Below are 26,659 nucleotides of genomic sequence, written 5' to 3' on the forward strand. Positions count from 1 at the left end.
GTCGTCGTAGAACGTCCAGTCGGAGGTTTGCCGTAGAGAGAGCTGGGCGTTTTCGGTGCGGGAGGCTCTCAAGTTGCCATTTGGATCTTTGGTTGTGAGGTCGCAGGTGTGCTATTGAAGGTGGGCCCCCACCTTTGGGCGGCACGCAGCAGAGCTGCAAGGCAAAAAAGTACCTGTACCTACCTGGAGATCTTCGCGTGGGGGATCGATCGTCAATGTCAACTCATTCCATCTCAGTCTCGACACAACTCAGCCTATACCGAACCATTCTGGTGCTATGGAGGGCCTACGATTAAAGGTATAAATATCAGATGCGCACATCAGTTTCTAGACCCTTACTCGGTGTTGTGTTACTGTCACAATCTACCCATATATTCAATGATGTTTCTCATCTGTCTATGTCTAGTAGATTAATTTGATACGAGATGAATGCGCTCTTGTTTATTTGGAATCTTCGACAACAACAGTCGGGGGCTCGTCGACCTTCAGTTCCTTGAGCTTCTCAGCAACTGCGACCGCGTCGACGCCATCCTGCGCTGACTCGTCCACAGGCGGCGCTGGGCAACCAACTCCCTGAGGGATGCCCCCAGCAAGGTAATCCTCAAACTCGCCAATCTGCTTGCCACCAAGCTCCCACTTCTCCTTCCTCTCCGCACGTCTGTCGTCGCACAGCTTGTTCAGGGCCGGCCAGTAGGTAGCGTGGTCGTACTCGAAATCGGCCTCGCCGCCAAACTCCTTCCAGAGCTGGTCCTTCGGGACATATTGCGACATGTCCTCGTTGTACTTGATCTTCTCCCGGGTGATGGGGTCAATGAAGGGTGTGATGAGTTTGAAGAAACCCCAAACCATGAACGGGACTGTCATCAGGGTTAGTCAAGGCTCTATAGAAAGTGCAGATGGCCTTGGGTGGGATGCTTACCGTTGATAATCAAAGCCCGGCCGAGCCTCTCGGGGTAGTGAGTCTGAAGGATGTTCAGGACTTCACGTCCTTGGCTGATACCCGGCGCGGTGTTGGAACGGTTCTTGCTCGCCTTCATGTTGATCAGAAGGGCAACCTTCTCCTGACCCGGAGGCATGAGCTCGATGGAGCGCTCCAGCATGTAGACCAGATGCTGCGTCTGGCGCGGCGACACGTCGGTGTTCTGGCGACCAGGGCTCAAGTACTGGCAGGTACGGCCGCTCTTATCCCAGCCTAGAATGAGCTGCTTGCCGGTCTCGTTTTCCGGCGAGATGTGGTCGGCGGTGAGCTCTTCGACGCCGAATTCTCTTCGCCAGGCCAAGGTCTCCAGCAGACGCTTCTCAGCATCCTTCTCGTTCCATTTTACAGCACGTAGGAAGCGTAGCAGACACTCTCGAGTCAGCCAGTACTTCTCGTCATCAGTAAGAGGGCCGGCCTTTCCCTCCTTGCCGTCCTTGCCCTTGGTGGCAGGCACATCGGTCCAGGTCTTGACTTGTTCCAAGAGAGCCTCGTATTTCTTCTCTTGCTCTTCGGACAGTATGACCTTGTCAGAAGGCTGGTTTTGCGCCGTGAAATGTTGAAAAGGAACCTTAAGAGGTCCTGTAGAAGCCTTCTCCGCCATCACCGATGGGGTTGCTTATGGAGCTCTTGTTACCGGTAGTGTGGTAATGATTGGGACGTTGCAAGGGACGATGACGTGAATGTAACCACTGCAGCGAAATGAGGAAAACAGAAGCAAAGAGCTGGCCGCTAACAAAAGGGGATTTGAGGGCAACGGGAGCAGTTTGAGTGGAAAGGGAAGGGATGAGCAAACGGCTTTTGGAAACAATCTAATGTTGGGCCGAGAACGAGAACAACAATTCAGCGGATGGACCCTTGTACTGTGAGGGAGACACCGGTGCAATACCTACCTGGCACTAGATTTGCGTATTATGTCACACGAGGCTAGGCCATAAAATAAACAAGATAGGGGCCCTAAGGACCCCTAGGGCCCAAAGATTCGGACTTGGCGGGTGCAGCCTGTACTGTACGGAGCTTTCAGTCAGCCCATACCTAACGATGGAACGTGTTTAGTGCCGACTGCCCCGGTGGGCGGTAAAAAGGTAAAAGCCCAGAGGCGAAAGTGACCCCCACCACTTAACGCGGGCTGCCGAGGGGCCCAGCGCAGAAACGCGACTCGGGCGCGTCTCCCCGACCAAAGTGCCAATTGCCGTGCATTTCAATATCGGGATTTAGCGACAGACAGACAACACAGCCTGGAAACCGCATAATCGCAATCCATATTTTTATACGCATTTCTGACAATCCCACGGACTAAGGAATACGGCAGGATAAATTGGGTCAGCTACAAACAAGCAGTATGGCCGACGCAGACGTTCAGGAACTGAACGAGCGCTTCGCCGTGGGCGACCAGCAGCTGGAGCCAGACATGCTCGCGGAGCTGCAGTCCATCATGCGCATGCACTCCCTCTCCGTCCAGGACTTGTTCTTCAAATGGGAGTCGTACTGCATCAAAATGGACATGGACGAGATGAGACTATCTGTCGAAAATCTTCGGTCCCTGAAGCGTGAGATTCAGGACGCACTGGAGAGGGAGAACCGCGACCGCCTGGCCCACGTCGTCAAGACCGAGAGGAAGACGGGCGCTACTCCGCGGACGAATATCAAGAACAATTCGGGAGACTACCTCGGCATGTAAGCAGGAAGATCACGTCTCTAAAGACGAGATGGGTGATGCTGACTATTTCACCAGGCTAGATGGACTCGCCACCCCATCCTCAACCAAACTCAACAGGAGTTCTGGCCCAAAGAGGAAAGTCGAGACACCATCATCAGTTACCAAAGTGAAGAGCGAGTTCTCAAACAACTCGTCAAATGTCAAGACACCGGCAGGTGTAGACAGGCGCTTGGACACCATGAACTCTATCACGTAAGTACAATCGTCAGCAAGCATGCGAGCCCCTTATTGATGGCCAATAGCGCGGTGCCTTTCAATGACCGCCAGAACGCTGGAGAGGTCATTGAAATCCTTAACGACAATCTGCCAGCCCCTGAGGCTCCGATTGCACCGTATGCCGAGTCTCGTATCAAGCTTACGGCTGCGTCTGACCAGAAGAAACTGGCTTACAAGCCCCTGGCCATGAAATTATCAGAGGCTTCAGAGATCTTGGACGACCGGATAGACGAGTTTATCGGCCTAGTTAAGGACTACCACAAGCTCGAGGACACGGCGTTCGGCAGCGCGGCGACTCAAAGCACCTCAGAAATTTACGCTGTCGGAAGGATAGCCTCAGACTCTCCTGAAGGCAAGCTCAATGCGGCCTCCCTTGTCCTAGAAACCTCCCGCAAAATTGGAGGTGGACGCCGGATACCCCTGGATCTGAAGAAACTACCCTCCTACCAGTTCTTCCCGGGACAGATTGTCGCCTTGAAGGGCATCAACACCTCGGGTTCCGAGTTCACGGTTAACGAGATTGTCGACATCCCCCTCCTCCCCAACGCGGCCTCGATACCCGCCGCCATCGAGGGGCACCGGGAGCGCCTCCGCGGCGGGCCCGACGTCATGGAGTCGGACGACGAGCCGGCCCCGCTGAGCATCGTCATGGCCTCCGGACCCTACACGGCCGAGGACAACCTCGACTTCGAGCCGCTGCACGCGCTCTGCTCGCAGGCGGCCGACACGTACGCCGACGCGCTGGTCCTCTGCGGCCCTTTTATCGACATCGACCACCCGCTCATCGCGGCCGGCGACTTCGACCTGCCCGAGGACGCGCCCGTGGACCCGGACCAGGCCACCATGACCACCGTCTTCAAGTACCTCATCGCCCCGGCCCTGAACCGGCTCGTGTCCGCCAACCCGTCCGTCACGATCCTGCTCGTGCCCTCGGTCCGCGACGTCATCGACAAGCACGTCTCGTGGCCCCAGGACCCCTTCCCGCGCAAGGAGCTCGGACTGCCCAAGACGTGCCGCGTCATCGGCAACCCCATGACCCTGTCCCTCAACGAGGTCGTGCTCGGCGTCTCCTCCCAGGACGCCCTCTTCGAGCTCCGCCACGAGGAGCTCTACAGTGGCGCCGGCCGCGTCGGCGGCGGTGCCGATCTGCTGAGCCGTCTCCCCCGCCACCTCATCGAGCAGCGCCACTACTGCCCCGTCTTCCCGCCCGTCGACCGCAGCAAGCTGCCCAAGGTCGGCACCGAGGACGGCCGCCCCGTCGGCGCCGCGCTCGACACGAGTTATTTGCGCCTCGGCGATATCGTCAACGTGCGGCCCGATATGATGATGGTTCCCAGCTCGCTGCCGCCTTTTGCCAGGGTAAGTTCTCATTCCTTTCTACTAGTGTCCGTATATGCATGAATGTGTTAGCTGACGTGACATCTCTAGGTCGTCGAAAGTGTCCTCGTCATCAACCCGGGCTACCTGTCGAAACGCAGGGGCGCCGGTACCTATGCGAGGGTGAGTCTGTACCCGCCCAAGGCGGACGAGGAAGAGGTGGGCGCGGCCGGTATGGTCAGTCACAAGGTGTTCAGCCGGGCGAGGGTGGAGATTACGAGGATATAATGTATGCATATATACGATGGTTATGGTAGCAAAGAAGCGCCTGTTTGTACAGGGTAAATATCACAGTAGAAACGTTATGATATGAAGTGAGTTTGCTGCCTGTTGTATTCATGGAGTGCATATTTATTGATATACAACGCACTCATCTAAGTCTGATGAGAAGGTTTCAAATCATCAGCCCTAGCTCTTGTCGTGCCCATGCCGTATGAGCCAAACTATCGTGAATCCACACGCCTTCTCTTATCACTCTCGTAACGATCCTCTTCCGGCGGAGATCCCCTCTTTCTCCTACTGCTGCCGCCACCGTAGTCGTCTCTGTCTCTGTCCCTTCTGTCCCTTCTGTCCCTATCCCTCCGCGGCGACCTGGATCGCGACCTCCGACGCTCACGCCGCCGGTCGTCGTCATCATCACGATCACGGTCATTGCCCCTAGGCCGGTAACTGTCTCGATCTTTATCCCTATAATCTCCCCGCGGTCCCGCCGGCGCACCAGCCGGAGCAGCACTCTTCCGGTCGCCCAGGGGTATGGCGTTAGCACCACCGGGCCCATTGTCCTCGCGGCGGTCCCCACGGTCTCGATCGGACTTGTAGCGGTCGTCCATGATGCCGAAGTCGCGGTTCTCGCGCCCGGGGCGGTGGTCGCGGAACTCGCCCCAGCGGCCCGTGTCCTCGGAGCGCAGGTCGCGGTACTTGGAGGCGCCCTTCTTGCCGATCTTGGTCATGTCGCGGATCTGCAGGCTCTTGGGCAGCAGGCTCCGGTCCGTATCGTCCTGGAACCGGGCGCCCATGACGTCGCGGCCCGCCAGCTCGGCGGCCTCGGCGTCGTCCTGGAAGAAGGCGCCCTTGTGGAAGTATTTGCCCATGAAGCCCATCTTGCCCTTGGCGTCCTTCTCGGCCTGCTGCTTGGCCATGTGCGCGTCGTCCTCGGCGCGGCGCTCCTCGTCCGTCAGGTTGCGCCTTCGCTCGATCTCGGCGAGCTCCTTCTCGCGTTCCTCGACGGCCTCGCGCTCCCGCTTGATGCGCTTCAGCTCCCGCACCTTCCACGCCGCGTACTCGGCCTCCGGGTCCGCCTCGTCGTCCGTGTCGACGTCCTCCTCCTCGTCCATGCTGTCGTCCCACGCGTTCTTGCCCGCCGCCTTCGCCACCAGGTCCTTGCGGATCTGCTCCTCGATCATGGCGTCCGCCTCGGCCTTCTTGCGCCGCTGCTCCTCCTCGTACTTTTTCTGTTCGTCGTCCTCCTCCTTGCCCTTCGCGGCGGCATCGGGTCCTTTGCGCTGCGATCGCGGGACGTACTTGGGTCGCATCAGCAGGGCGCGGCGGGGGACTTCATCTTCGCTGCTCTCCTCTTCTTCGGATGATTCTTCTTCGTCGTCGTCATCGTCTTCGTCTTCACTCTCTTCTTCTGTGACGAATCCCTCTTCGGCGGCGGCGCGCGCTGCCTTCTCGGCCGCTTTCCGCTGTTCTTCGGCGGCCTGTGCCTGTTTCCGGCGCGCTTCGAGGTCGACTTTGCCTAGGGAGCCGCTGCTGATGACTTTGCCGGCGCTTTGTTGCTTGGGGGGTGGAGGCGGCGCTGCCGCGGTGGCGGTAGCGGACTCATCTTCGTTGTCTGACCCTTCGGTTTCGGAGGACGAAGAGTTTCCCGTGGGTTTGCCGGCGCGATGGCGCACGATTGCCGGGCGCTTGGTGAGTTTCGTCGGCGGCATTTCGAAAGACGCGGACACGGATGAGAGCTTCCTGCGCGTGTCGGAAATATAAAGAGGTTGTGGTAGTACTTGGAAACTTCAATGATCAAGAGCAGAGACGGGACATAATAATAATGGCTTATCGATTTACAAGGATCCATTGATTAGAGGCACCTGCAGCTCAATGTGGGGAAGCCGGTAGCTACGAACCTTAAGCAGGTACCAAGTAACCGTAGCTGCTTACACTTGAATAATCAACATACATGTGTACATATAAATTGATGAGAATAGCAAAGACAAAGAAAATATTGATAGCACAAGCACACAGAAATTGTGGATTACACACTTCTTGTAATTGATTGAATTCAGGCTAGGGTATAAGAGTGTATACTGTACATGTTTATACGCAGAAGTCTGTCTCCAATGGATGTCTCTCCAAAACAAAAGGTCTCATGTCTGGACCATGCCTATGCCTGACAGACAACCTGTCTCCTGAACGCCAATGCTATGCCTTTCTGAAATCAAATTGGCCACCCAAGGATGCTATGAGTTAGGTCGTCGAAGCAAAGACGACACAAATATATCTTCTGTCGACGGCTGGGCAGTCTCTTCGTTCTGGGTCGGCTCAACCCCTTCCATCATCTCGGGTTGCACCTCATCATCCTCGGTCACAACATGTCCTTCCTCATCACCCGTGGCTTGATTGGCGAGAACGAGGTTCGGATCCACGCAGTCGTAGAATAGCATGAAAACGCCACCTTGACCCAGAACCTGCTCTTCACTAACCTCAATAACGCTCTCGTCGCTAAGACGCCACCACTTGTCTTCAGCACCATCAGTACCTTCGCCAACCATCGGTTTCTCGTCGTCCGACGATTCCGGGTCCGAAATTGGCGATTCTTCAAGCTTAAGGGGCGGGTGCGAGTGTTTTCGGTAGCAAACATAGTGACCATTGTCGTGGCGACCTTGGTGGGTGATGACAGCCCTCAGCTCATACATAGGGCCGGTGATCTTAGAGGGTTGGAGATCGCCCGCTACCATCGACTTTGTTGGTTCCAGAATCCACTGCTCTTCTTCAGATAGAGCCTTGGCGGGCATTTCCTTACCCTCCGGGAATGCGATATTCGCAGATTGGTCCTCACTGCCAGCACTCCCCAGACACCACGGGCCCAGGTCAAGCGTCGTTGGGAACTGAAGACGGGCCGAGTTCTTGAACATGGCGCCGGTGCGCTCGTCGAACACAGACCGGTTGACATGGATGGCCAGGCTTCGGGGCGGTCTTGCAATTGCCGCCTGCTTCGTCTTGGTCGTATTGACTCGATTCTGGTCTTTGATCTTGCACTTGTCTCGCAGAGTCTTCTCGTCAAAATCGTCTTCTTCGAGGGCCAAGTTTGCAGCCTCGAGTCGTGCCCTCGGTTCCAGTAGTGTTTTGTCAGACAACCCATTTTCTTGACCTCTCTTTACTAACAGTCTCAGTAAATGCTGTGCTTTGAGGAGACTGCATTTCGCGCAGTGGACACCGTCGATTGATTCAAGATGTGTGTATGAGTCCAGTCTTTCGTACAAGTCGTGTGGCACACCGTCCAGTCCGAGGTTAAGAGTGAGGCAGTTAAAAGGGATCAGGGATAGCCCTTCGGAAAATCCGCACTGGGTGCAAGCGACTCGTTGAGCGGCCAAGCCTTCCAGCGGGTTTTTGGACACGTTCACTTCCGATCCCGGCTTGGACAAGGTCGAAACAACGGACTGATAGCCGCTGTCATCGCTGTGTTGGCTTGATTCTCCGTCGTCTCTCAATCCCGTCGACTCGAGCCCCGCAGACTTGGCAGAGGCCTTGGTCGTTTTGGAGACTTCCTTGTCGACTTCGTCAAGTAATTTTGAAAAGTATTCTTGCGCATCCTGTTGCTCCCACGTGTCGAGCGACTTCAACTTCTTAGGCGTCCATAGCGTGTTGCCGTTGTTCTGGGGATCCCGCAACTGGGCAAGCAGGCCCAGCAGTGTGCTGGCCGACCCTTCATCATTGGTAGCCCCGTCTTCGTTTTGCGGAATAGCAGCCTTCAGATATTCCGGGAAGAACTCCAAGGACGAAAGGCCCTGTAGAATGCTGTTCTGAAAGCATGAGTTGTCGTAGTTTCCCAAGCCTGCTGGCGGGTATCCATGGCGCTTCTTGAGAGAGCTACTGGACAGGGTCGAGAGTCCCCTCCTGCCCGCATTTGCCACCGAGTTCATGACCCCTCCAGACTGGTTCAGCCGCAAGATCCTCTGAAGGGTTTCGCTCTTGGCCATATGGGTTGTGGGCCGAGAAGTTAGCGCAACTTGAGAGCTGCCCATTGTTGGATCTAGCCAGTTGTCGATAGCGTACAAAAGTGAAGCAGGAATAAGAGCGACGATAATGTCCCAGAGGACGAGTCCCGGATGACGCCTTGTCGAGAAAGGCGAGGAATGGAGCGATTGGTAGAATAGCGCGAAGGCGATGATGGCAACGGTAACGATTACAGTGGGCTGCTGCAGGCGTTCGAGAATGATGTTTGGTACGGATAGTCGGATCGGGACGTCGTCAGGACGAGTTGCTGTCTTCGAATGATGCGAGGAGCTCATCTTGAAGTTCGTGTGTGGAAGTGACCAAATATGTGTATCTCGGGTCTGGTTTCGGAGATGCGTGTCATACGGTCGATGGGTCAGTCGAAAGACTATTAGCCATAGCTCTCGCAGCGGCCCGGGAACATCCCAAGTTGGCTCTCTGGATTGCTTGGTACCCGACGAACATAAAATCTGAAGAAAGCAATGGAACGAAAAGAACTAGAAAAAATCGAATTCGGCCAGATCGAGGATGGGGGAGAGGGCTAGTTGGAGTGGAGAGCTTTTGTTTGTTGTTTCTAGTTAGTAAATGCAGGCAGTTCCGGGCCTGCGTATCATCAGCATGCTGCGCATTGTCTGTTAATTTTCAAGGGCACAATCCTTGTCACGCCCTGTCAAGGGTCAGGCGGTCGAAGCACGGGAGCAGCTGTACAGGGAGGCTGAAGAAAATCCACGATGCCCAAGATCCCGAGGTCCAAAAATGATGACGCTTCTATTCACCCAGTACATATCTAGACTGTGTATCAACTATCAAGGCTACATGATTCAAACAATGCATTGAGATGAAGAATAGGCGAATTATACGTAGGAACCTGAATGCCCATTTACAGATGAAGCTAAATTGATGGTCAATGGTGAATGGTTGACAGGGCCCCCCACAACTGCATTATGCGTATTTTGGGTACCAATTACAGCAGTCTAGCAGGGATGCTTATCACTGCTGTTATCAATCAACGAGGGGCCAAAAAAGTTCCAACTTTTGTTTGGGCGGGCAATTCTCCAAAGGCGGTGCAGGGCTTGGAATCACTGCAGGATTCCTCCGAGACATCAACAATACCAAGTGACACCAATAAATCAAAGAAAAAATGGCTAAACCCGGAGTTTCAAAGAAGAGCAAGGGTGCGTCAATTCTTCCCCTTTCCGCGGAGGCTTACCAATCTGACTGACCGTTTCAGCGCCGTCTAAGCGTTCGCGCGAGGCGCGGAGAGCCACCTCCCCCGGCATCGACACCGACAAGTCTCTGAAGAACGTTAAAGCACCCGAGAGCTCGGTGGACCACCGCCCTTCGGTGCTCGCGATACATCATGGCGCAGGCGTGAGCAAGAAGGCCCCGAAGGCCAGGCCGCTGAGCTCCAAGGCCGCAAAGCGACGGGAGGAGGCGCAGGACCGAGCCATGGCCATCATGGAGCGCACACAGAAGAAGGTCGCCACAAGCAAAGGGCGGGCTCGCACAATTCAGACGCGGCGCAAGACCTGGGACGAGATCAACAAGGATGTCCCCACGGACAACCCCTTCGCTGGTCTTGTGAACGAAGCCGACGAGGACGGCAGCGATGACGAGGTAGATGCGAAAGTGCCAGAGTTGGACGATGAGATGGGCGACGACGTCGTAACGGCTAATGTCAAGGCTGCCGCTCCTGTCGATGAGACAAATGACATGGTTGACGATGATGGGATCTTATAAACTTGCATGGCTCTTATTTATCATGTGGCATGTACGGCGTTAAGGGAAAACGGTCAAGTTGCGCAAACCAGCAACGGATGTGGATTTCACAATATAGTAAAAGTGTGGTTTTGTCCACGATTCTCAATTACATTTACCCCCTTTGGTCGGCCAGGCGTAGCTTCATGGCCTATGAAACGAATACCGAACGATTTAAAAGTCCGCCTCAGGATGATATCTATATCAAGAAATATTGGCCATCTACTAAGGAGTATTCGGCGCATGCACGAAATGTGTAGGCTGATATGCGATTTGGCACGCAGAATGGATCGCATCTGATGGGCAAGTCCGGTCCACTTTAATTGGGCTCAACTTGCCAGGGTCCCCCACGTTACGGTTCAGCCTCTTAGACTTTCTGCCGTCTTTTTGGCGCCATCGTAAATCAGTGTCGCGTTGCACTTTATCGACTTCAACCTTCAAGGCTCGACCCATCATTATCACTACAACACTGTTGTTTCCCCCACGACATCCGAGACGACTTCGCCGCCTAGATTCCATTAACAGCCGATAAGCACTAGAGTCCCAAATCACATATTCCGACCGCCAAAATGGGGAAAGCAGAGGTTGGCTCGGCCAAGCATCTGAGCAATCAGATGCGGCGAAAGGGGCTGCAGCGCCTGCGCTGGTACTGCCAGGTCTGCGAGAAGCAATGCTTCGACGACAACGGCTTCAAGATGCACACGCAGAGCGAGTCGCACGTGCGACAGATGCTGGTGGTGGGCGAGGACTCGAAGAAGTTCATCAACGACTACAGCCGGCAGTTCCAGCGCGACTTCCTGCAGCTGCTGCGGACGAGCCACGGCGAGAAGGCCGTCCAGATCAACCAGTTCTACCAGTCCTACATCGCCAACAAGGAGCACATCCACATGAACTCGACGAAATGGCCCAGCCTGACCGAGTTCGCTAAGCACCTCGGCCGCGAGGGCATCTGCCGCGTCGAGGACCGGGAGGACGGCAAGGGCATCTTCGTCGCCTGGATCGACGACTCGCCCGAGGCCATGCGCCGCCGCGAGGCCGTCAAGAAGAAGGAGATGCAGGACAAGGGCGACGAGGAGCGCGAGCAGCGCATGATCAGGGAGCAGATCAAGCGCGCGAACAAGGAGGCCGCGGCAAGAGGCGCCGGTGGCGAGGCCGAGGCGGAAGCCGGTGACGAGCCTGCCGAGGACCGGGTCCTGAAGCGAGACGAGGGCGAGAAGATCAAGCTTTCGTTCGGGGCGAAGCCAGCTGCTGCGCCTACGGCTACCGTCAAGGAGCCCAGTCCGGAGAAGGCTTCGGATTCCCCAGACGCGGCCTCCAAGCCCGTGGAGGCAGACTCGGCAGAGACAAGCACCGAAAAGAAAAATACGCCAGAGGAGGTTCCTGCACCAGCCACAACAGCAGCCGCTCCGGTCTCGTTGAAGATGACTGCGAAACCCCAACCGAAGAACGTGTTTGCGGCTGCCAAGAAGAATGCCCTATCCGGTGGTTCGAAGAAACCCTCTCCTTTCCAGCAGCCCAAGAAGATGAGCGAGGCTGAGCGCATCATGAAGGAGGAAATGGAGAAGAACAAGAAGCGTTCAAGCTCGGGCTCGGGCTTTGGCGGTTTTGCTTTCAACAAGAAGCAGCGAACCGACTAATTTCAGTAAATGGTGCTTTTGTGTTTACATTTTGACGTTTTTCAGTGCATTGCGAGGCGTTTTCGGGAGCAATATCACTTCATAGCGATACCAGGAGAAAGATAAATATCTATAGATCAATCTGTTATGTCTTTTTCATATGTGCTCTAGCATGTGTCTACTCTATAATGCCATGCTGTCTTGGGTATCCTCTATGTTCCTACACTCCGTCTAACTCCATCTAAGTATGTATTTTTAAACCACCTTCTTCACCGTCAGCTCTCCCTTTTCGCCATCCGCGAGTTGCAGGAAATTGCCCGCCTCCAGCTTCTTCTTCCACATGTTGCTCTGGTACCTCGCCAGGATCAGCGTCATGCGCAGCGTGTGGTCGTCGCTGGAGGCGTGCTCCTGGACCTCGGCCGGGACCGGCGTGAACGTCCAGCGTCCGAACGCCCAATTCAGGATGTACCGGTTCGACGGGTGCGGCGGCGTGGGCGCCGAGTCGTCGTCTTGCGAGCCCCGCACCGTCGACGACGCCGTCAGGACCGACTTGATCCGGTACACCTCCTCCTTGGGCGCCGCCTTGAGCAGCGACATCAGCTTGGCCGAGTCCACCGCCGCGTCTTTGTTAGAACCCTTAAGCGTGACGGACAGCACCTCGACCTCGGTCTGGTGGTCGTGGGTGTGGTCGGCGTGGCTCTCGCCCTCGGCGTGCGAGTGCGGCTTGACGTTGGTGAAGTTCTCGTCGTCGAGCGTCTGCGCCAGGGCGCGGTCGACGCCGAAGATGATGTCGATGGGCACGCGGCCCTTGTCGCTCTTAACCCAGGCGATGTCGACCTCCATACCGCCGTGGACGGCGCCGCCGATCTCGTCGGCCATGTCGCGCACCACGTCGAAGCGGCGCTCGTCGCAGAGCTCCCACTTATTGTAGACCATCAGGTCCGTGTAGCGGGCCTGCACCTTGGCCGTGTAGCTCGTGTCCTCGTACCCTTGCCAGTTCTCGACGTCGATAACGTGGATGACGCCGTCGAGGGCGTAGGCGCCGCCCGTCACGCGCGCGAGGCGGTTGACCTCCATGGCCAGGGTCGCGGGGAAGGCGGAGCCGGAAGTCTCGATAATGACGCGGTCGGGCGGCGAGTCGCCGCCGCACAGCTCCTCCAGGGCCTTGGACAGGTCGCCCACCAGGTTGCAGCAGATGCAGCCGTTCAGCATCTCCTGCACGCCCGAGATAGCCGACGATGAGGCCAGCTGGCTGTCGATGGCGACGTCGCCGAACTCATTTTTCAGCAGTGCCAGGCGGTACGACGGGTTCGCGGCGCGCAGCTGCGGCACCAGGTTCAGGATCAACGTGGTCTTGCCCGAGCCCAGGAAGCCGGTCACGATGGTGATGGGGATTGGCGCCATGGTTGCGATGTGGGGTGGGTGTAATCGGTCTAACAGTTCGAGTTGCGGCAAGGGGGGGGGAAAGAAGCAAAAGAAAGACCTCAAAGGGAATAATCAAGTCAGGCGTTGTCTATCGTCTTGTTGAGTGAGCCAGTTAGAGAGAAGGCTAATCAAAATGTCGCAAATTCAGATTCGTGGCAGAAAAGATGTCGCATGTTGGCTCGAAATCATACCACTCCGGTCCCGCCTTGCGCTGGCAACTGAACATTTGATGGAGGGGCAACTGGCGGGTTGAAAATAGTTTATCTTATCGTCTTACATGCATGCTCGATGGGAGGGTGGGCCTAAACGATCGAATACTCGAGGGCCGCGAGTCAAAAGGGAGACAGGACCTGGAGCAAGCAGCAGGTGGTTCCACCGCCAAGCCTTTTTATTTGGCCGGCCAGCGGCATCCCGCAGATCCAGAGCAACTCGGCATTACGGCAAGGGGTATGACGTAGCGCCATCTATCCCACACGCTTGCTTGCCGGCCCTGTGGCTTTTTAGGTTCTCGTTGCATCGGTCTTGCCTTGAAATTTCAGCCCGGCGTCCCAGTTTATCTGCTAATCAAACGGGCAGCGTCCGCTCCTCCTCCACGCCCCAGGTGCAAGACATGCCAGGGGTCGACGTTGCACGGCTTGGCCTGCCTTGAAATTGACCTCATAGCTTGGGAAGGCATACGTATCGTGGTCCAGTCAGCTGAAAACAAGCAAAAATAGGCGAGGGCCTAGATTTGCGTACGTAGATATATGGTGAACTGCTCGCAGCGTTTCCCCCCCGTTCCTCGTGAGTCTTATACAAAGTGTTTTAAGATCGTCAACAGGCATATTCCCGTGTGTTACACCAAGTAGTTCAGCTTCATTACCCTGCTCCCTTATTACCCATCTATTCAAAAAACAACGTGCCTACTTATCCGGCTAGCCACCTTACCTCGCATATTCATCATGTCTTCTCAGACGGCCGATGGCCAAATTACAGGCTCGTCAGACTACAAAGAGATCCTTGACAAGAAGGCATTTGAGGCTCGGAACCCGAATGCAGGACAGCAAGAACCCACGCTTCTTGAGAAAGGTAAGGCACTGTAACGGCAACAACAGCCCACTAATCATCACCTTCACGTAGAAGTACATTGCTAAACTCATCGGCAGTGACCGACACGGTAACCGAGTACATTCCGGCCGCGGCCAAGGTCTTAGGGACGGAGAAGAAGGCTGAGGAGAAGAGCCCGGAGCCCGAAACTAACCCGGGTCCTCCCGAGCGACCACATCACGACGTCAACATAGAAGAGTTCGTGCGGGAACAGCACCGGAGCAAGAAGGGCAAGGACGGGCAGATTATCGACGCATGAAAATGATCATGCTTGATATCTGAGGCAAGCCGAGAAGACTTTGGCTACGTGTACTTTTCGTGTCAATGGGCATTTGCATTGGCGCATGGCGTTTCCTGGAGGGCGAAGGGATACCACGACTTACGTTATTACATGGCACTCCGATTTCCAAGTTGATGCATCCTTGGCAAAAGGTGTTTACTTATATCCATATAGGCATTGCATTGGAGGGGACATCGGCCTGGGCAGCACATCGTGTAGGATCGCAGGAACAAATTGATACCAACTTTATACCGCATTATCAGAAGACCAGAGTGATATAAATTAATCGAAAATGTCTTGTTGAAAACCCGGACGTGTGTTTACATGGAAGTCGTTGGCCTTTCTATGAACTCTGTCACCGGTTGCTTCTTTCGGATGCAATTGTGATATGTACAAGGTGAGAATATAGCAATGACATATGGGCAACTTCTCACTTTCTATATCAAGTCACATGGCTGCAAATCGTCGGCTTGTCTGATCACAATCTTGAGCTCGACTTGACCCCTGCATGCCTTCTGGTCAATTGGTTCAATTTTCTGACATCTAACAGAAAGTTGAACAGAAAGAGCCAGGAGCGGCCCACAACAATAGCCAAAGCTACAGGGAGGTGGGAGGTTTCTGGGGTGGATTGCGGCTTCCTTTTCGCTATCAACCGTTAGAATATTCGCCAGACCTTCTACTTCCTGGCACTTCTCTGGCAGAAATCTTTGATCGACCATCCAGAACATGCGTGGCTTCCTGACCACGGACAAACCTTTTGAAACATCACCTTATTAAACTAACATCTTACTCAGGCAAATGTTGACGATTCCGTTCCGAACTCCCGCCATGGAGTATGTAATATTCAGTGGTATTTGACCGAGTATATATATTATTCGTTCTAATAATAAGTACAGTCCCCGCCCACTCCTCTATCCCCTGGGTATAATTCATAAAGCATGAAAGGAAAGCCACGCAAACAGTAACAGCGACCCTTAGAGTAACCATTTCCTAGAAAACGCACCCGGCATCACAACTAAAAACATATATTATGTTGCACAGTTCTGAAGAAGTATGGTCGGTTTTGGGGATGAAGTGGATTTCGTGACCTCCTCGTTCAGTCCTCACCCCTGGTACAATCCTCAAATGGCATCATGCGGGAAACCCAGGCCGTTCTCGTCGTCTGGTCCTTCTTCCTGTGCTGCTTGAAAGGCTCCATAAGAGAAGTCGGCATCTGCCATATATTCACCGCCGGGATCGTTCGCGATGCTACCAAGGAAATCCGGGGAGCCTTGGTTGACTGCAATGTGTGGAATAGATGCACTGGTACGCTGCATCATATGGCTAGCGAAGTCATCGTTGGGGTTCTGGAATCCGGCAGATGACATGCTGTCCTGGAAAAAGGCCGGCGAATTTGGCATTGCTGCACTCTCTCGTTGCGACAGGCTCGTTCGATATTCCGAGGGGTCAAAATGGATATCGCTGCTGGATGCCCCATATGCTGAGACGGGCATACCCCCCTGTGCCGCGTCCAAGTTCGACGAAGAGGGCCCGGGGGTGGCGCCTAGCATGGTGTCATATCTTTCCCCAGCACCAAGCACGAATTTCTTGGCCTCGTTCTCGATCCATTTGTCAATATTTGCGTTATGGCAGCTGGCGTGGGTCATGAGCTGGGCTCTGATCTCGCCAACCTCTTTCACCAAAGCCGAGTATTCCATTTGTAGGTGAGAATTCTGACTTTCTAGGCCAATCTTGGTTTCTTCCAGATCTTTTGTCCAATCCTTCTTCTTTTCTCGACACTTGCTTGCGGCGACGCGGTTTCTTTCCAGTGTCTTGTTCTTCTTCGCTTCTTCTTCTTCCATGGAGAGTTGTGGTTTTGGCTTTGGTTGCCGGGGCCTTCGTCTTCTGGGCGGCAGGATTGGGCCTGATGGCAAAGGTGGTGGGAACACCGCGTCTGTCTTCGGCTGTATTGACACGTTCCTGGACCCCCGCCTGTTTTCCGGTGTGACGGCCTGAGAGTTCTTGGTGTCGGGAGTCGTCGATGAACCACTGGAGAGCCCTGGGGGTTCGAATGAGGATCCATAGGCCGATGGCACTTGGAGTTGCCTGGTGTGGCCCTGATTTGCGGGGGTCCAGGTGGGAAAGTTTACCTCTGACTGCATGGGCGCATCGGTTGGCGCGGACGATAAGGAATCAGTCGACGGCTGACCCGAGCTGAGATGAGGACGCACCGGGACAGTAAAGTCCTCCGACGGCGGGAAACCCGGTGATGGTAAGTATTGGTTATACTCGTCAGCATCGGCAGCGGCTCCTGAACCATCCAGTATAAGGTATTCCCCATCGCTGTCATCGTTGATGTTGTAGCTGAATAGGTGCGAAGAATCCTCCATCTCGGCAACAGCGCGATACCTGACAACCGAGGAACCCAGCAAGGAGCGTACGTCGGTAATCTCAAACGCCCTTTCAGGTGTCGAAGAAGCCTATACCAGTCCTGCTTTCGTTGGCAGTCAAGTTACTCAGATAACGAGTGTTCGCAGGCCACTTTGATTGGTAACGACAATGAACGAAGAAAAATATACCCGGAGACTTTCTGTTTTTTTTTTTCCTCTTCCCTACTTTGAATTTTTTATGCCTTTGGAGTAAACGAGATGTCGACAGCTCGGCGGCGTGAGGGTATGTAAGACGTTATTCGAAGAGCGCACCTTAGTGGCCCTAGTTGGTTCTGCCACTTTAGGAATTATGCATGGACAGGGAGGTGCGGCGTAGGTTTGCAACAACGGCAGAGCAGGGTTACTGACAGTGCAGCTTCGTCAAATGCCTAAACCCTTCTGACTTCCCAGCTCTTTCCCCCTGCAGTTCTTGTCTAACTTTCGACGATATCGTTTGAGTTTGGTCGTTGTTCGTTGTGCGTCCAAGATAGTCGACGTTACATCGGGGGCAGCTTCGATTCGAACTTCTTCCAGCAGGTTAGCCTCGCAGCTGGAGACGGTTACACTATGTGACCCCATCGATACTGCTTTCAAATCGGTCGTATCGTCGTTGGTGTCCTCATGGATAGAGCTGTCAAAGAAATAAATACGTACAGCGGGAACAAATAGCAGTCTGCTATGGAAAATCCATTAGAAAGAAGTTCGAGGCACAGCGTGATGCAACAAGATGCCAGCTGGAACTGTGAGCGCCTGCGACGAAAGAGGACTGGCACATTTACCTTCACAGTCGACCCTTGTACAGGCAAGGTGTAGTAGTCAGGGGGCCGAAAGGATACTATGCCTATACATATGAGAGTACGGGCACTGGCCACATCAGAGGGTTGGAGGGTATGGACAGAATATAACGGAATTCAAGAACTCCCGCAACCGAGGACAGTATGTCTAATGTTTTACGAAGGGGCTCTGCTAGATTTGGGGCCTCTAGAAAGATGCAACGCCTATTGGCCCTGATCCGGGCTCCTTACTCTAGTCGGACTGCAGCCACTTTCAGGTCGTGGGCTCCGCGCAGCAAATCCCGGAAGATGCATTAGGTATCTTTCTACCTGGAAGCGCTGGCAACTGTATATGACATTCACCGAGCAAGATTGCGGACCGCCCGCATTAGCTTCAAGGCACGCCGAAACCGAAATCCTCAAAGGGGCGCAGACAAGTGTCAGCGAAGCGACCACCTGGGGACCCCTGGATATGCAGGTATATGAGAGGGTGTCTAAGTAGGCATGCATGGGTTTGACTTTTGGCCATGCCCATCCGGAAGCTTAATTGGACAATCACCACGACAGCAACGGGGTCTTGACGAAGGAGCAGCCGACAGGGGGTCCGTCGAGACAGGCAATTCAACCTTTTCTCCAGAACTAACAGACCATGTGGCTCTCTCCCTCCTCACTGGCCCAGGAACGACCGGAGTCGGGTCCGAAGGGCATCTCGGCCTGGGGACTACTGCTGCGAGGTGAAGTGTGTTGTGTCTGGCAGTCCTAAGCCCTGTCGAGAATTCGCCATCGCAGGCAACATGATTGAAGCAATATCATTGTTATGGGAAAGACACCAATGGCACAGCCAGTCGTCTGACAGGTTGAGGTGTAGTAGTAGTACAGGTTTCTTCTGTTTTGGGACTTGGGCCGGCATGCTGATTGGTTGCCCTATCAGGGGTCTACTTTTATTTCTCTCCGTCGCTTCGGGACTGGTCAAGTGTCAGCACCGCCCTCCGCCGCTATCCAGTTCTAGCGTCCATTCGGTCTTGTGCGAAGATCGACAGTCGCGGCGTACCTGATCGGCTGTTAAACCTTCTCGATACGTCGGCGGCCCTGCTTGCCTGCTTGACTTTTTCGCCCCCCGTTCGTTCCACCAGCGAATGAGGAGATAGAGTTGCCGTCGTCCCCAAATTCCCCAAGGATCTCACAAGCCAACTGTGGCTCCCATGCATGGCTTTGCAGCGACAAGCCACACTTGGTGATACATACGGATATCTCACAGTTGATCAGCTGACACGCTTCAAGCAGGTTGGCATGCAGCATTTCATTCGACCCCGATACCACGGGACCCAGGTTTCTAGATTCGCATTCTAGAATTCCATGATCGGACTCTCCTTATGCATGATGGTGACAGTCTGCCTTGCAAAGCCTCGATCAGGTGCTCACCAACTCGCATATAGCGAGCGCGTGGTGGCGACAACACCGGTGCGGTATGGCCGCTGTGCTGCTGCTATCCGACACCCCCTTCTTTGTAAGCCATCGCCGAAAGGGTCCGGGTCAGTTTCCGGTAGCTGCCGATAGGGGTCTCCTTCTTGGCCTTTTAAGTCCGTCTCCCTGGCACATCAGTTGGTCTGTTAATCGCAGTAGTTTGATGACAGATCTGGGGCAGTGTTTCGCTCAGAAACGGCCACTGCTTGCTTGTAAGTAGCATACTCTTTTGCTGCTTTCACATTGACTTGTCAGACTGGTATCATGAGCTTCATAGCTATACCGTTCAGCACACACAGACTCGCTCAGTTGGTGCCGTCGCTATCTGCCATCTCCGTATCAAGACTGGCTGGGCTGGTGCGTACGTCATAGGTTGCATGCATTGGTCGTGATTGGTCAATGCCACTGCATATGATAATTTCTGAAGGGATAATTACCATGTATCAAGGAAGCTTGTCCAATGCTGAGATTCGTCAGAATGCAGATTAGAGATGCAATCAACCGATTCCTATAGGCTGAAGACGACGCTGCCAGTTCTATGAGCCCCCTCCGGCCACTCGATTCCGGGCGAAGACCAGTGTCCTTGTAGAGGTCGCAAGCTCCAGCTTCTTGTTTGATTGGTAACAGCGAGTATTAATGCTACGAACAATACGTCGTATTTTCAAGTAGCCGAGATTAAAAGGACAAACTTGCATACCACGGAAATTCTAGAACATATTCGAAGAAGAAATGAGGCTTCATTGAGGATATTGCGATTTCGTGGTTGTTGTTCCGCCTAGGAGATGAAGCAAATAGCTGTCAGGTGACCCCGCGGGCGCGTTTTACGCGCTAACTGCCCCGATTTCAATAGGGCGGGTGCCTGAAGACGCGCCCTTCTGCTCTCAATCTCTAATCTAAACCCCCACGATCAGCCGCGAAACACCAAGCCAGGCAGACCAAGAGAACTTGCCAACTGAAACCCCTTAGTTGAAGCCATAAAGACAACTGGTTTCATTTGATACCCAAACAAAAGCCCGTCCATATCGTCCTTCAAAATGGAATCTATCTCAACGCCCCGCATCAGCAGCCAGCTGATCGACTCGTACGTCGGCCAGAACGTCATGGTCGTCGGCAAGGTGCAGCAGCTGCGTGGCGACACGGCCGTCATTGATGCTGAGGGCCAGATTACTGCCAACCTGAACCGGGTAAGTTTTGTTGCTCAAGTCGGATAAGATGCTGCTCCTCTCTGCAAGTCATCTTGAAAACGAGGATGCGCACCCCTGCCTACTGTATTTGTATAAAGGTGCAGTCGATGTTAAGAACTGGAGCAGACGACTAACCAATATCTTGCCAGGACGCGCACCTTGTCAACGGCAATGCTGCCCAGATAATCGGAAAGGTGCTCCCTGACCTGTCCATCAAGGTCATGAGCTCAGTCGACCTGGGCAGCAATGTAGACTTCAAAGTGGCCCAGGCCGTGGTGGACGCCACGCACCAGTGCAGGGACCTCTTCGTCTTCGACGGCTCCAAGAACATGATGATGGGTTGACGAGGTACGGCGCGTCCTGTATCTCCGCGTCCTGCTCCTCCCGAGGGCGTGGCCATGCGCTCTCCCGTCAGGTCCGGACCAGCAGCCGCGGACACTCAGCAGCGGCGCGCAGTGTCTCCCTCGCCATCAAGACCTTTGGCACCCACCCCATCTTCACCAGCAGCACCACCAAACTACACACCAGCAACTACTACTATTACCTCAACCGCCAGGACACCCACCAATCCGGGTGGTCGGGCGTATACTACTACCAGCAATGCATCTACAAGAGTGGCATCAACACCATCGGCAGCTCGGAGGGAAGGAAATGTGACCAGTAGGAACGCGCGGGGACGGCAGGCTTTGTGCGGGGACGAGTCGTTGAACGCGGTGATCGATGGCATGGGCTCGCTCTCTGTCACGATGCAGATGGACCATGCCGGGCGCTGGAGGGCTTCAAGGAAGAGTCGTGGCTTTCATGCTAGGTAGAGGAGACAGGCAGCAGTAATGAAGTAACATGAACAAAATGGTTTGACATCCCTTCTTCACTTGCACGTTTTTCCGTATGATTTGGAAGGAGAGCACATGGTTGGTCCCGATGAGTCCTGGCTCCTTAATGGCGAAAGCACTCCTCCTACTAGGATATGCCGTATTGTCACTTGATGCTATTGGCATAACTTTTCTTCCGTTGAATAATAAAGATCCGATCGGATATACTGGCCTGTCGATAAGCCATGGGAAGTTAGGAAATGACAGATTGGTAGTATCGTACGTAAGTGCCAGTTAACTAACATTGATACGAGAGGAGTGATACGGGGCTTTAAGCTAGCGATCTGGTATTGCGGTAGCGACTGTCAGGCAAAAGTAGACGAGAGCCCAGAAAGAATTAGTTGAGCCAATTGGACAAAATAGAATAAAAAAGATACGCTGTCGAAGCAAAAGAGAAATCGCTGATGCGACCTGCTAATCAAAGAGCGACGCCTGCAGGATTCGAACCTGCGCTCCCGAAGGAAATGCCTAACCTGTTATGTATACACATAGCAGGGCATCGCGTTAACCACTCCGCCAAAGCGCCTTGGATTGTTGAAGAACTGACCAGTTATGCTAGTCTATATGCAAGCCAACGCTGCTGCACGGGCTAGTAATGGGTAGGTAACGAGCATCGCAAAGTCCAACCCCACACAAACACCTAGATAGAAGCCAATCATGTCTAGTGGTCGGCCTAATATTCAATATGGCACCTGTCTCGCATAGGAGAGGTATCTGTGCGTTCTGACAGGTTACTGTGCGTCCAATACGGCAGTATAAGCCTCGAGTTGACAGTAGAGACCCTCATTAATTCGGGGGGGGGGGGGAATTACCCAGACATCGTGGCTTGCGCTATCGTCTCTCGACATCTATTCCCGAATACTGCAGGCAGGGGATCACAGACAGGCCGAGTCTCGGCCCAACTTTCCATGCTGGCTAACATGTAGAAGTGAAATATCGTCTTGGCCGTCGGCTTCGCGACGGTAGGCTGCAGGTTGGGGGTACATATAATCTGTCCAACAAGTGCGACCCCACGAACGACGTTTTTGGTTGTTCATGCCATCTCCAAGGTCTCGCAACTTTCTACTACGGGATTTATTTGGAAGCACCCAGTTGGTCTAAAGAGGTATGCAACGACGAACAACTTGCTATTCTCGAGCAGACAGTCCTCAGATATTTCTTGGATGTTAATTAGGAATCCATATGTACTTGATCATGTTCGTCTCCAGAGTGGCATGGGGCTAATCTTATGAGCCATCCACAGACTCGAATTCTGGAAGGGGTTGGGCTGAGACATCCAGAACTAGGATATATATAACGACCATCTGCCAGCATAACGGTACAGATCCAAGCCTCAGTCCCAGTGCTTGCCAATACTTATGAGGTACACATCGAACAACAGAATACCTGCTGCCAGATTCACTGGTATCCATACCAAGCCGCCAGCATCACCCAAGTAGTCAGTCAGGAGGAGAGCTGGAATTTAAAAGTGTCCATTGATTCATTCGTAAAAGCGTCTTATTCAGTACAAAAGAGCAGTTATTCCATTTGCTCGTTGCCCATGTTTGACCACTCCCGTCTCCCTCCCTCCCTTCCTTTCTCTTTCCTATCAAAATCGTTACTAGCAATAGCTATTATACGTACAACACAATGTGGGGATATAATGCGTTTGTGTGTGGTTGTGTGCGGGTGTGTGGCCCCTTTTCTGGTATAGAAGAGAAAAAGAGGACCACCTCTACCCATTGAACGTGATTCGTTTCAGTTTATGGCGCTCATCCTCATCTTCCCCATCCGCCCCATCCTCCGTATCCTCTCCCTCTCCTAGCGGAAACGGACGGCGTAGCGGGCTTCCTCGATCACTGGCGACTCGGCTCGGTCGTATCCCTAATCGTCCATAGGCGCGTCGACCAGTGTCACACCCTGCTTCAGAACATCGTTCTCCTCGCCCACCGTGGGCTCCACAGGCGTGACCCGGCGGCCACGCTCGAAGCGCACGCTGTTCCGGCCCAGACTGCTGAGACTGCTGCGCTTGGTGTCCACGGGGCTGCCCTGGCTGCCCTCCTCGGAGTCTCCAGTGGGCTCAGTGGGAGGTGCCGATGAACCCGCACTGTCGGGAACTTCCAAGCTGTCTCGCTTAAGAGTGCCGTTCAGGCTGGCCATGCTGGCCATGCTCGACCGACCATGGCGGTCAGTCGTGGATGTCGGGCTGGTTTGGATAGGGAAGCGGGTTTCGGGTCCTCCAGTGCTGCGGTCACGTCGGTGGCGCGGGCTGGGTGCAGGGCTCGTCGCCCGGCTGCGGCCACGGTCTGCTGCAGTGCCGACCTTCTCTAGCAGAGCGCGTTGGCGTTCTTCCATGTGCGCACGGCGGTTGCTCTCGTCTGTGCTGATGGCACGCGGGCGGTTGTTGGTAGTCCCGACAGATCCCGAGTGGGAGAGCGACGACATGCGCTTCAGTTCCGAGAAAATGGCGGTCTTGTGCGCGAACAGATCACGCACCAGCCGGTGGGAGTGCTTCTCCTCCAGAGTCAGAGATGACTGGGTGCGGGGTCGGATAATGCATGTTGCGAGAGATGCGGCCAGCGTCTGGACGTATTGGTCGTCTGCCGAAGTCAGGTCGATGAGGCGGGTGAAATGGTTCATGCAAGCGTCGAGTGTAGCGATGTTGGTAAGCCGAAGTTGCGACAAGGTCTGCTGCAGAACGCCAACACGAGCATCCTCTGTCGTGTCTCCTGTAGGGGTGGTGTAGATTGTTCGTACGATCTCATACACGTGAGACGAAATCAGGGAGTCTGAGCAAAAAATCAGTATACTGTTCAAAAAATTGCGCCACCACATTTACTTACCGGGAAGCTCGAGCAGATACAGTTTCAGGACGTTGGCAACGGTGGGGACATCGAACTCGGCAATATCTTCCTGGGTAAAGGGCTTGCCGTTGTTGATCTTGTTGCGCAGCTTGTGGGTTTGACTCAACGGCACATCAATCAGCCATACGCCCCTCCTGGCTTCGTCGCCCTCGAGATCCGGGTAGTGATGATCCAGGTAGGTTAGGAGGGTTGTCACAATAATGGGCACACGCTTCTTGTCAGCCCGCGCGCGGGCCTCGAGATCGACACCGAAGGTTTGCTCGTCCACCCTGTTGTAGTAGTTCTCGTACGTAACAACCTTGGGGGCAAAGCTACCCGTGCGGTAGTTCTCAAGCAGGTACCGCAGATCACCCATCGGCTGTACTGTTTCCTGGTAAAGCACCATGCGGTCTACCGTGGACTGGAGACTGGGGATAACGTTGCCAATCGTTCCTGAGAAGTCCAGAACGACCGTCTTGATGGCCTTGAGCCGGTCCAACTCGCATCGCTCGAGGAATTTGAGGTGCACAAAGATGGACTCTTCGAGGTCGCAGCGCATCTCGTCCAGCTTCTGCACGCCGGCCTTGTACTTCTCATCCGTCTCCCGGGCCTCGCGGCGCAGCTTCTCAGCCGGGGTTTCGTTGGGGTGCGAGTTGCCGAGAACGTTCCATCCCTGGAGGTATTCGCTCATGGCACCCACCACAGGCGAGGACTCGCTACCATCCTGGGACGTCGGCAGCGAGAAGGTTCGCGATACGGGCGTCTTCTTCTCCGGAACACCCGAGATCTGGAAGGCCAGAGGTCGCCATTGGTAAAACAACCGCGAGCTGTTGGCGAATGTGCTGCCGACGTTGCCCACCAGTCGCAAGAATCCGTTAGATATCAAGTCCTGACCGATGCGCTCGGCGTAGCTGACGCTTGTGCAATCCATGTGCCGTTGCAGATACTCGACAATGTCGGAACCGGCCGAGGTGTTTTGGTAGGTTCCCAGGATGGGCACCTTGGTGTCGCCCATCTTGATCGTGTTGAGCATATGCTCAATGATCTTCTTGACCTGGTCCTTTTGGTACACCTCGTCGCCAATCTCGAAGATCTCGTCCTCGTCGGCTTCCTTCTCTTCGTCCTTCTGCACCTTGATCTCGGGGATGTTTTGCTTAGGGCTGTTCTCGGCACCCTGGAAGGCCATCTTGTTCTCTTCCTCCAGGTCCTCCACCAGCCGGCACTTGTTGAAGTAGTTGCTGCGCAGCTTCTTGACCACCTCGGCCTGGCGGTCGTGGGCCTTAAGGCGCGACTGGAGCTCGTCCTGGGAGTCCTGGAGCCGCGTCTCGTGCGCGTCGCACCACCGCGAGAAGGGGTTCACGACCAGATCCCGGATGCTCTGGGCGATTTTCTTGTGGTTTTTAGAGGCGTCCTCCATCTCGGTCCGTACGCCATCGTAGGCTTTCCGTACACTGGCACCGTCGTCCTTGGAGAAGCCGCCGGCGATCTTGTCGGCCGCAGGCGCAATGTCGCCCAATCGTATACCGTAGGCCTCCTCGGCTTCGGCTCGCATGCGGGCAATGGTCAGGACTTGGCGATCCTCCTCCACACCTTGCTGCAGCTTGCTGAACAAGACGCCCAGACCTGTCGGGGAGGGGTTGGTAAGTAACAAAGAGCAGGCGTTTGGGGGCGATCGCTATTTGTGTGTTTATAGTTTCTTACCTGCAGCATAGTCTGGTGTCCAGAAGGAATCTGCGAAATTCGGCATGGTGGCGGTTTGTTTCGCGCGTCGCGGAGGTCGAAGAAATCAAGGCCGACGAGGTAGATCAAAAGAATATTATGTTTCGGCGGTGTCGATGCATCACCCAGAAGAGGTCGGAAGGGTATGGGGTGTGGCCGCGGGTCGCTGGGTGGAAAGTCACAAAGAATTCAAGAAAGGGACCAGACTTGGGCTGAGCTAGTTGTGTGGTACAATCAAATGGATGCAACAATGACAGGCAGGCGATGTCGGGTTGGAGTGGTGGTCTGGCAGTGGTGGTGGTTGGTGGTGGTGGTGCCCAAGAATGAGAGAGCGTGGGACGAAATTAGCCAGCTTGAACACAAACAACAACCGACACTTCTAGAAACGAAGCTGTACAAAAGCACAAAGCGGGAAAAATCAGGGCGTGACAACGTGAACGGCACGGGGAAATATTTTGATATAAACCCAGGCGGTTTCTATGGAGAGAGAGCGAGAGAGGCCCGGCCAAAATTAAACCATCTTGAGAATACGAGGCTGTGTTATGCGCTGCCTCTGGCCGGGGTCTCCATTTCTGCAATCAATTTTCCCAAGGTTCCCTCCTCCAATTCGACCACGCCCTGCTCTACCCTTCTGTGCTGCAGTAGCTCGGGGCCGCCGCTAAATGTTGCGCAGGGCCAACGCAGGCTGAGCAGGAGCATACAGGGCCTGAGCTACAGTCCCTCGCCAACGGGAGCGCTCGTGATTGGCCGAACT

The 26,659-nt window shown here is 54.5% G+C and overlaps 11 protein-coding genes across 11 annotated transcripts; 5 read left to right on the forward strand and 6 right to left on the reverse strand.

Annotated features, from left to right (window-relative positions):
• Positions 1-441: 441 nt before the first annotated feature.
• PG985_013420 (CRAL/TRIO domain-containing protein) lies at positions 442-1,580 on the reverse strand (the record flags this gene model as incomplete). Its single annotated transcript, XM_066833186.1, has 2 exons — positions 442-857; positions 920-1,580. 2 exons carry the CDS (start codon positions 1,578-1,580, stop codon positions 442-444), a joined length of 1,077 nt encoding a protein of 358 aa, XP_066677926.1.
• A 738-nt stretch (positions 1,581-2,318) lies between these two features.
• Positions 2,319-4,517, forward strand: PG985_013421 (DNA polymerase alpha/epsilon subunit B; the record flags this gene model as incomplete). Its single annotated transcript, XM_066833187.1, has 4 exons — positions 2,319-2,653; positions 2,712-2,888; positions 2,939-4,271; positions 4,341-4,517. The coding sequence occupies 4 exons, from the start codon at positions 2,319-2,321 to the stop codon at positions 4,515-4,517; spliced, it is 2,022 nt and encodes a 673-aa protein (XP_066677927.1).
• A 215-nt stretch (positions 4,518-4,732) lies between these two features.
• PG985_013422 (uncharacterized protein) lies at positions 4,733-6,220 on the reverse strand (the record flags this gene model as incomplete). Its single annotated transcript, XM_066833188.1, has 1 exon — positions 4,733-6,220. One exon carries the CDS (start codon positions 6,218-6,220, stop codon positions 4,733-4,735), a length of 1,488 nt encoding a protein of 495 aa, XP_066677928.1.
• A 522-nt stretch (positions 6,221-6,742) lies between these two features.
• On the reverse strand, positions 6,743-8,794 carry PG985_013423 (uncharacterized protein; the record flags this gene model as incomplete). Its single annotated transcript, XM_066833189.1, has 1 exon — positions 6,743-8,794. The coding sequence occupies one exon, from the start codon at positions 8,792-8,794 to the stop codon at positions 6,743-6,745; it is 2,052 nt and encodes a 683-aa protein (XP_066677929.1).
• An 845-nt stretch (positions 8,795-9,639) lies between these two features.
• On the forward strand, positions 9,640-10,238 carry PG985_013424 (uncharacterized protein; the record flags this gene model as incomplete). Its single annotated transcript, XM_066833190.1, has 2 exons — positions 9,640-9,673; positions 9,730-10,238. 2 exons carry the CDS (start codon positions 9,640-9,642, stop codon positions 10,236-10,238), a joined length of 543 nt encoding a protein of 180 aa, XP_066677930.1.
• A 587-nt stretch (positions 10,239-10,825) lies between these two features.
• PG985_013425 (uncharacterized protein) lies at positions 10,826-11,893 on the forward strand (the record flags this gene model as incomplete). The annotated part of the gene is made up of 1 exon (XM_066833191.1): positions 10,826-11,893. One exon carries the CDS (start codon positions 10,826-10,828, stop codon positions 11,891-11,893), a length of 1,068 nt encoding a protein of 355 aa, XP_066677931.1.
• A 234-nt stretch (positions 11,894-12,127) lies between these two features.
• On the reverse strand, positions 12,128-13,276 carry PG985_013426 (uncharacterized protein; the record flags this gene model as incomplete). The annotated part of the gene is made up of 1 exon (XM_066833192.1): positions 12,128-13,276. One exon carries the CDS (start codon positions 13,274-13,276, stop codon positions 12,128-12,130), a length of 1,149 nt encoding a protein of 382 aa, XP_066677932.1.
• A 962-nt stretch (positions 13,277-14,238) lies between these two features.
• PG985_013427 (uncharacterized protein) lies at positions 14,239-14,642 on the forward strand (the record flags this gene model as incomplete). The annotated part of the gene is made up of 2 exons (XM_066833193.1): positions 14,239-14,365; positions 14,443-14,642. The coding sequence occupies 2 exons, from the start codon at positions 14,239-14,241 to the stop codon at positions 14,640-14,642; spliced, it is 327 nt and encodes a 108-aa protein (XP_066677933.1).
• A 1,142-nt stretch (positions 14,643-15,784) lies between these two features.
• On the reverse strand, positions 15,785-17,032 carry PG985_013428 (bZIP transcription factor; the record flags this gene model as incomplete). Its single annotated transcript, XM_066833194.1, has 1 exon — positions 15,785-17,032. One exon carries the CDS (start codon positions 17,030-17,032, stop codon positions 15,785-15,787), a length of 1,248 nt encoding a protein of 415 aa, XP_066677934.1.
• A 3,310-nt stretch (positions 17,033-20,342) lies between these two features.
• Positions 20,343-20,836, forward strand: PG985_013429 (uncharacterized protein; the record flags this gene model as incomplete). Its single annotated transcript, XM_066833195.1, has 2 exons — positions 20,343-20,492; positions 20,642-20,836. 2 exons carry the CDS (start codon positions 20,343-20,345, stop codon positions 20,834-20,836), a joined length of 345 nt encoding a protein of 114 aa, XP_066677935.1.
• A 2,391-nt stretch (positions 20,837-23,227) lies between these two features.
• PG985_013430 (uncharacterized protein) lies at positions 23,228-25,933 on the reverse strand (the record flags this gene model as incomplete). The annotated part of the gene is made up of 3 exons (XM_066833196.1): positions 23,228-24,132; positions 24,187-25,809; positions 25,888-25,933. 3 exons carry the CDS (start codon positions 25,931-25,933, stop codon positions 23,228-23,230), a joined length of 2,574 nt encoding a protein of 857 aa, XP_066677936.1.
• Positions 25,934-26,659: the final 726 nt, after the last annotated feature.

This window comes from Apiospora marii, assembly GCF_038362585.1.
Source record: "Apiospora marii strain CBS 49790 chromosome Unknown utg000011l_segment0_segment0, whole genome shotgun sequence".
Lineage (NCBI taxonomy): Eukaryota > Fungi > Ascomycota > Sordariomycetes > Amphisphaeriales > Apiosporaceae > Apiospora > Apiospora marii.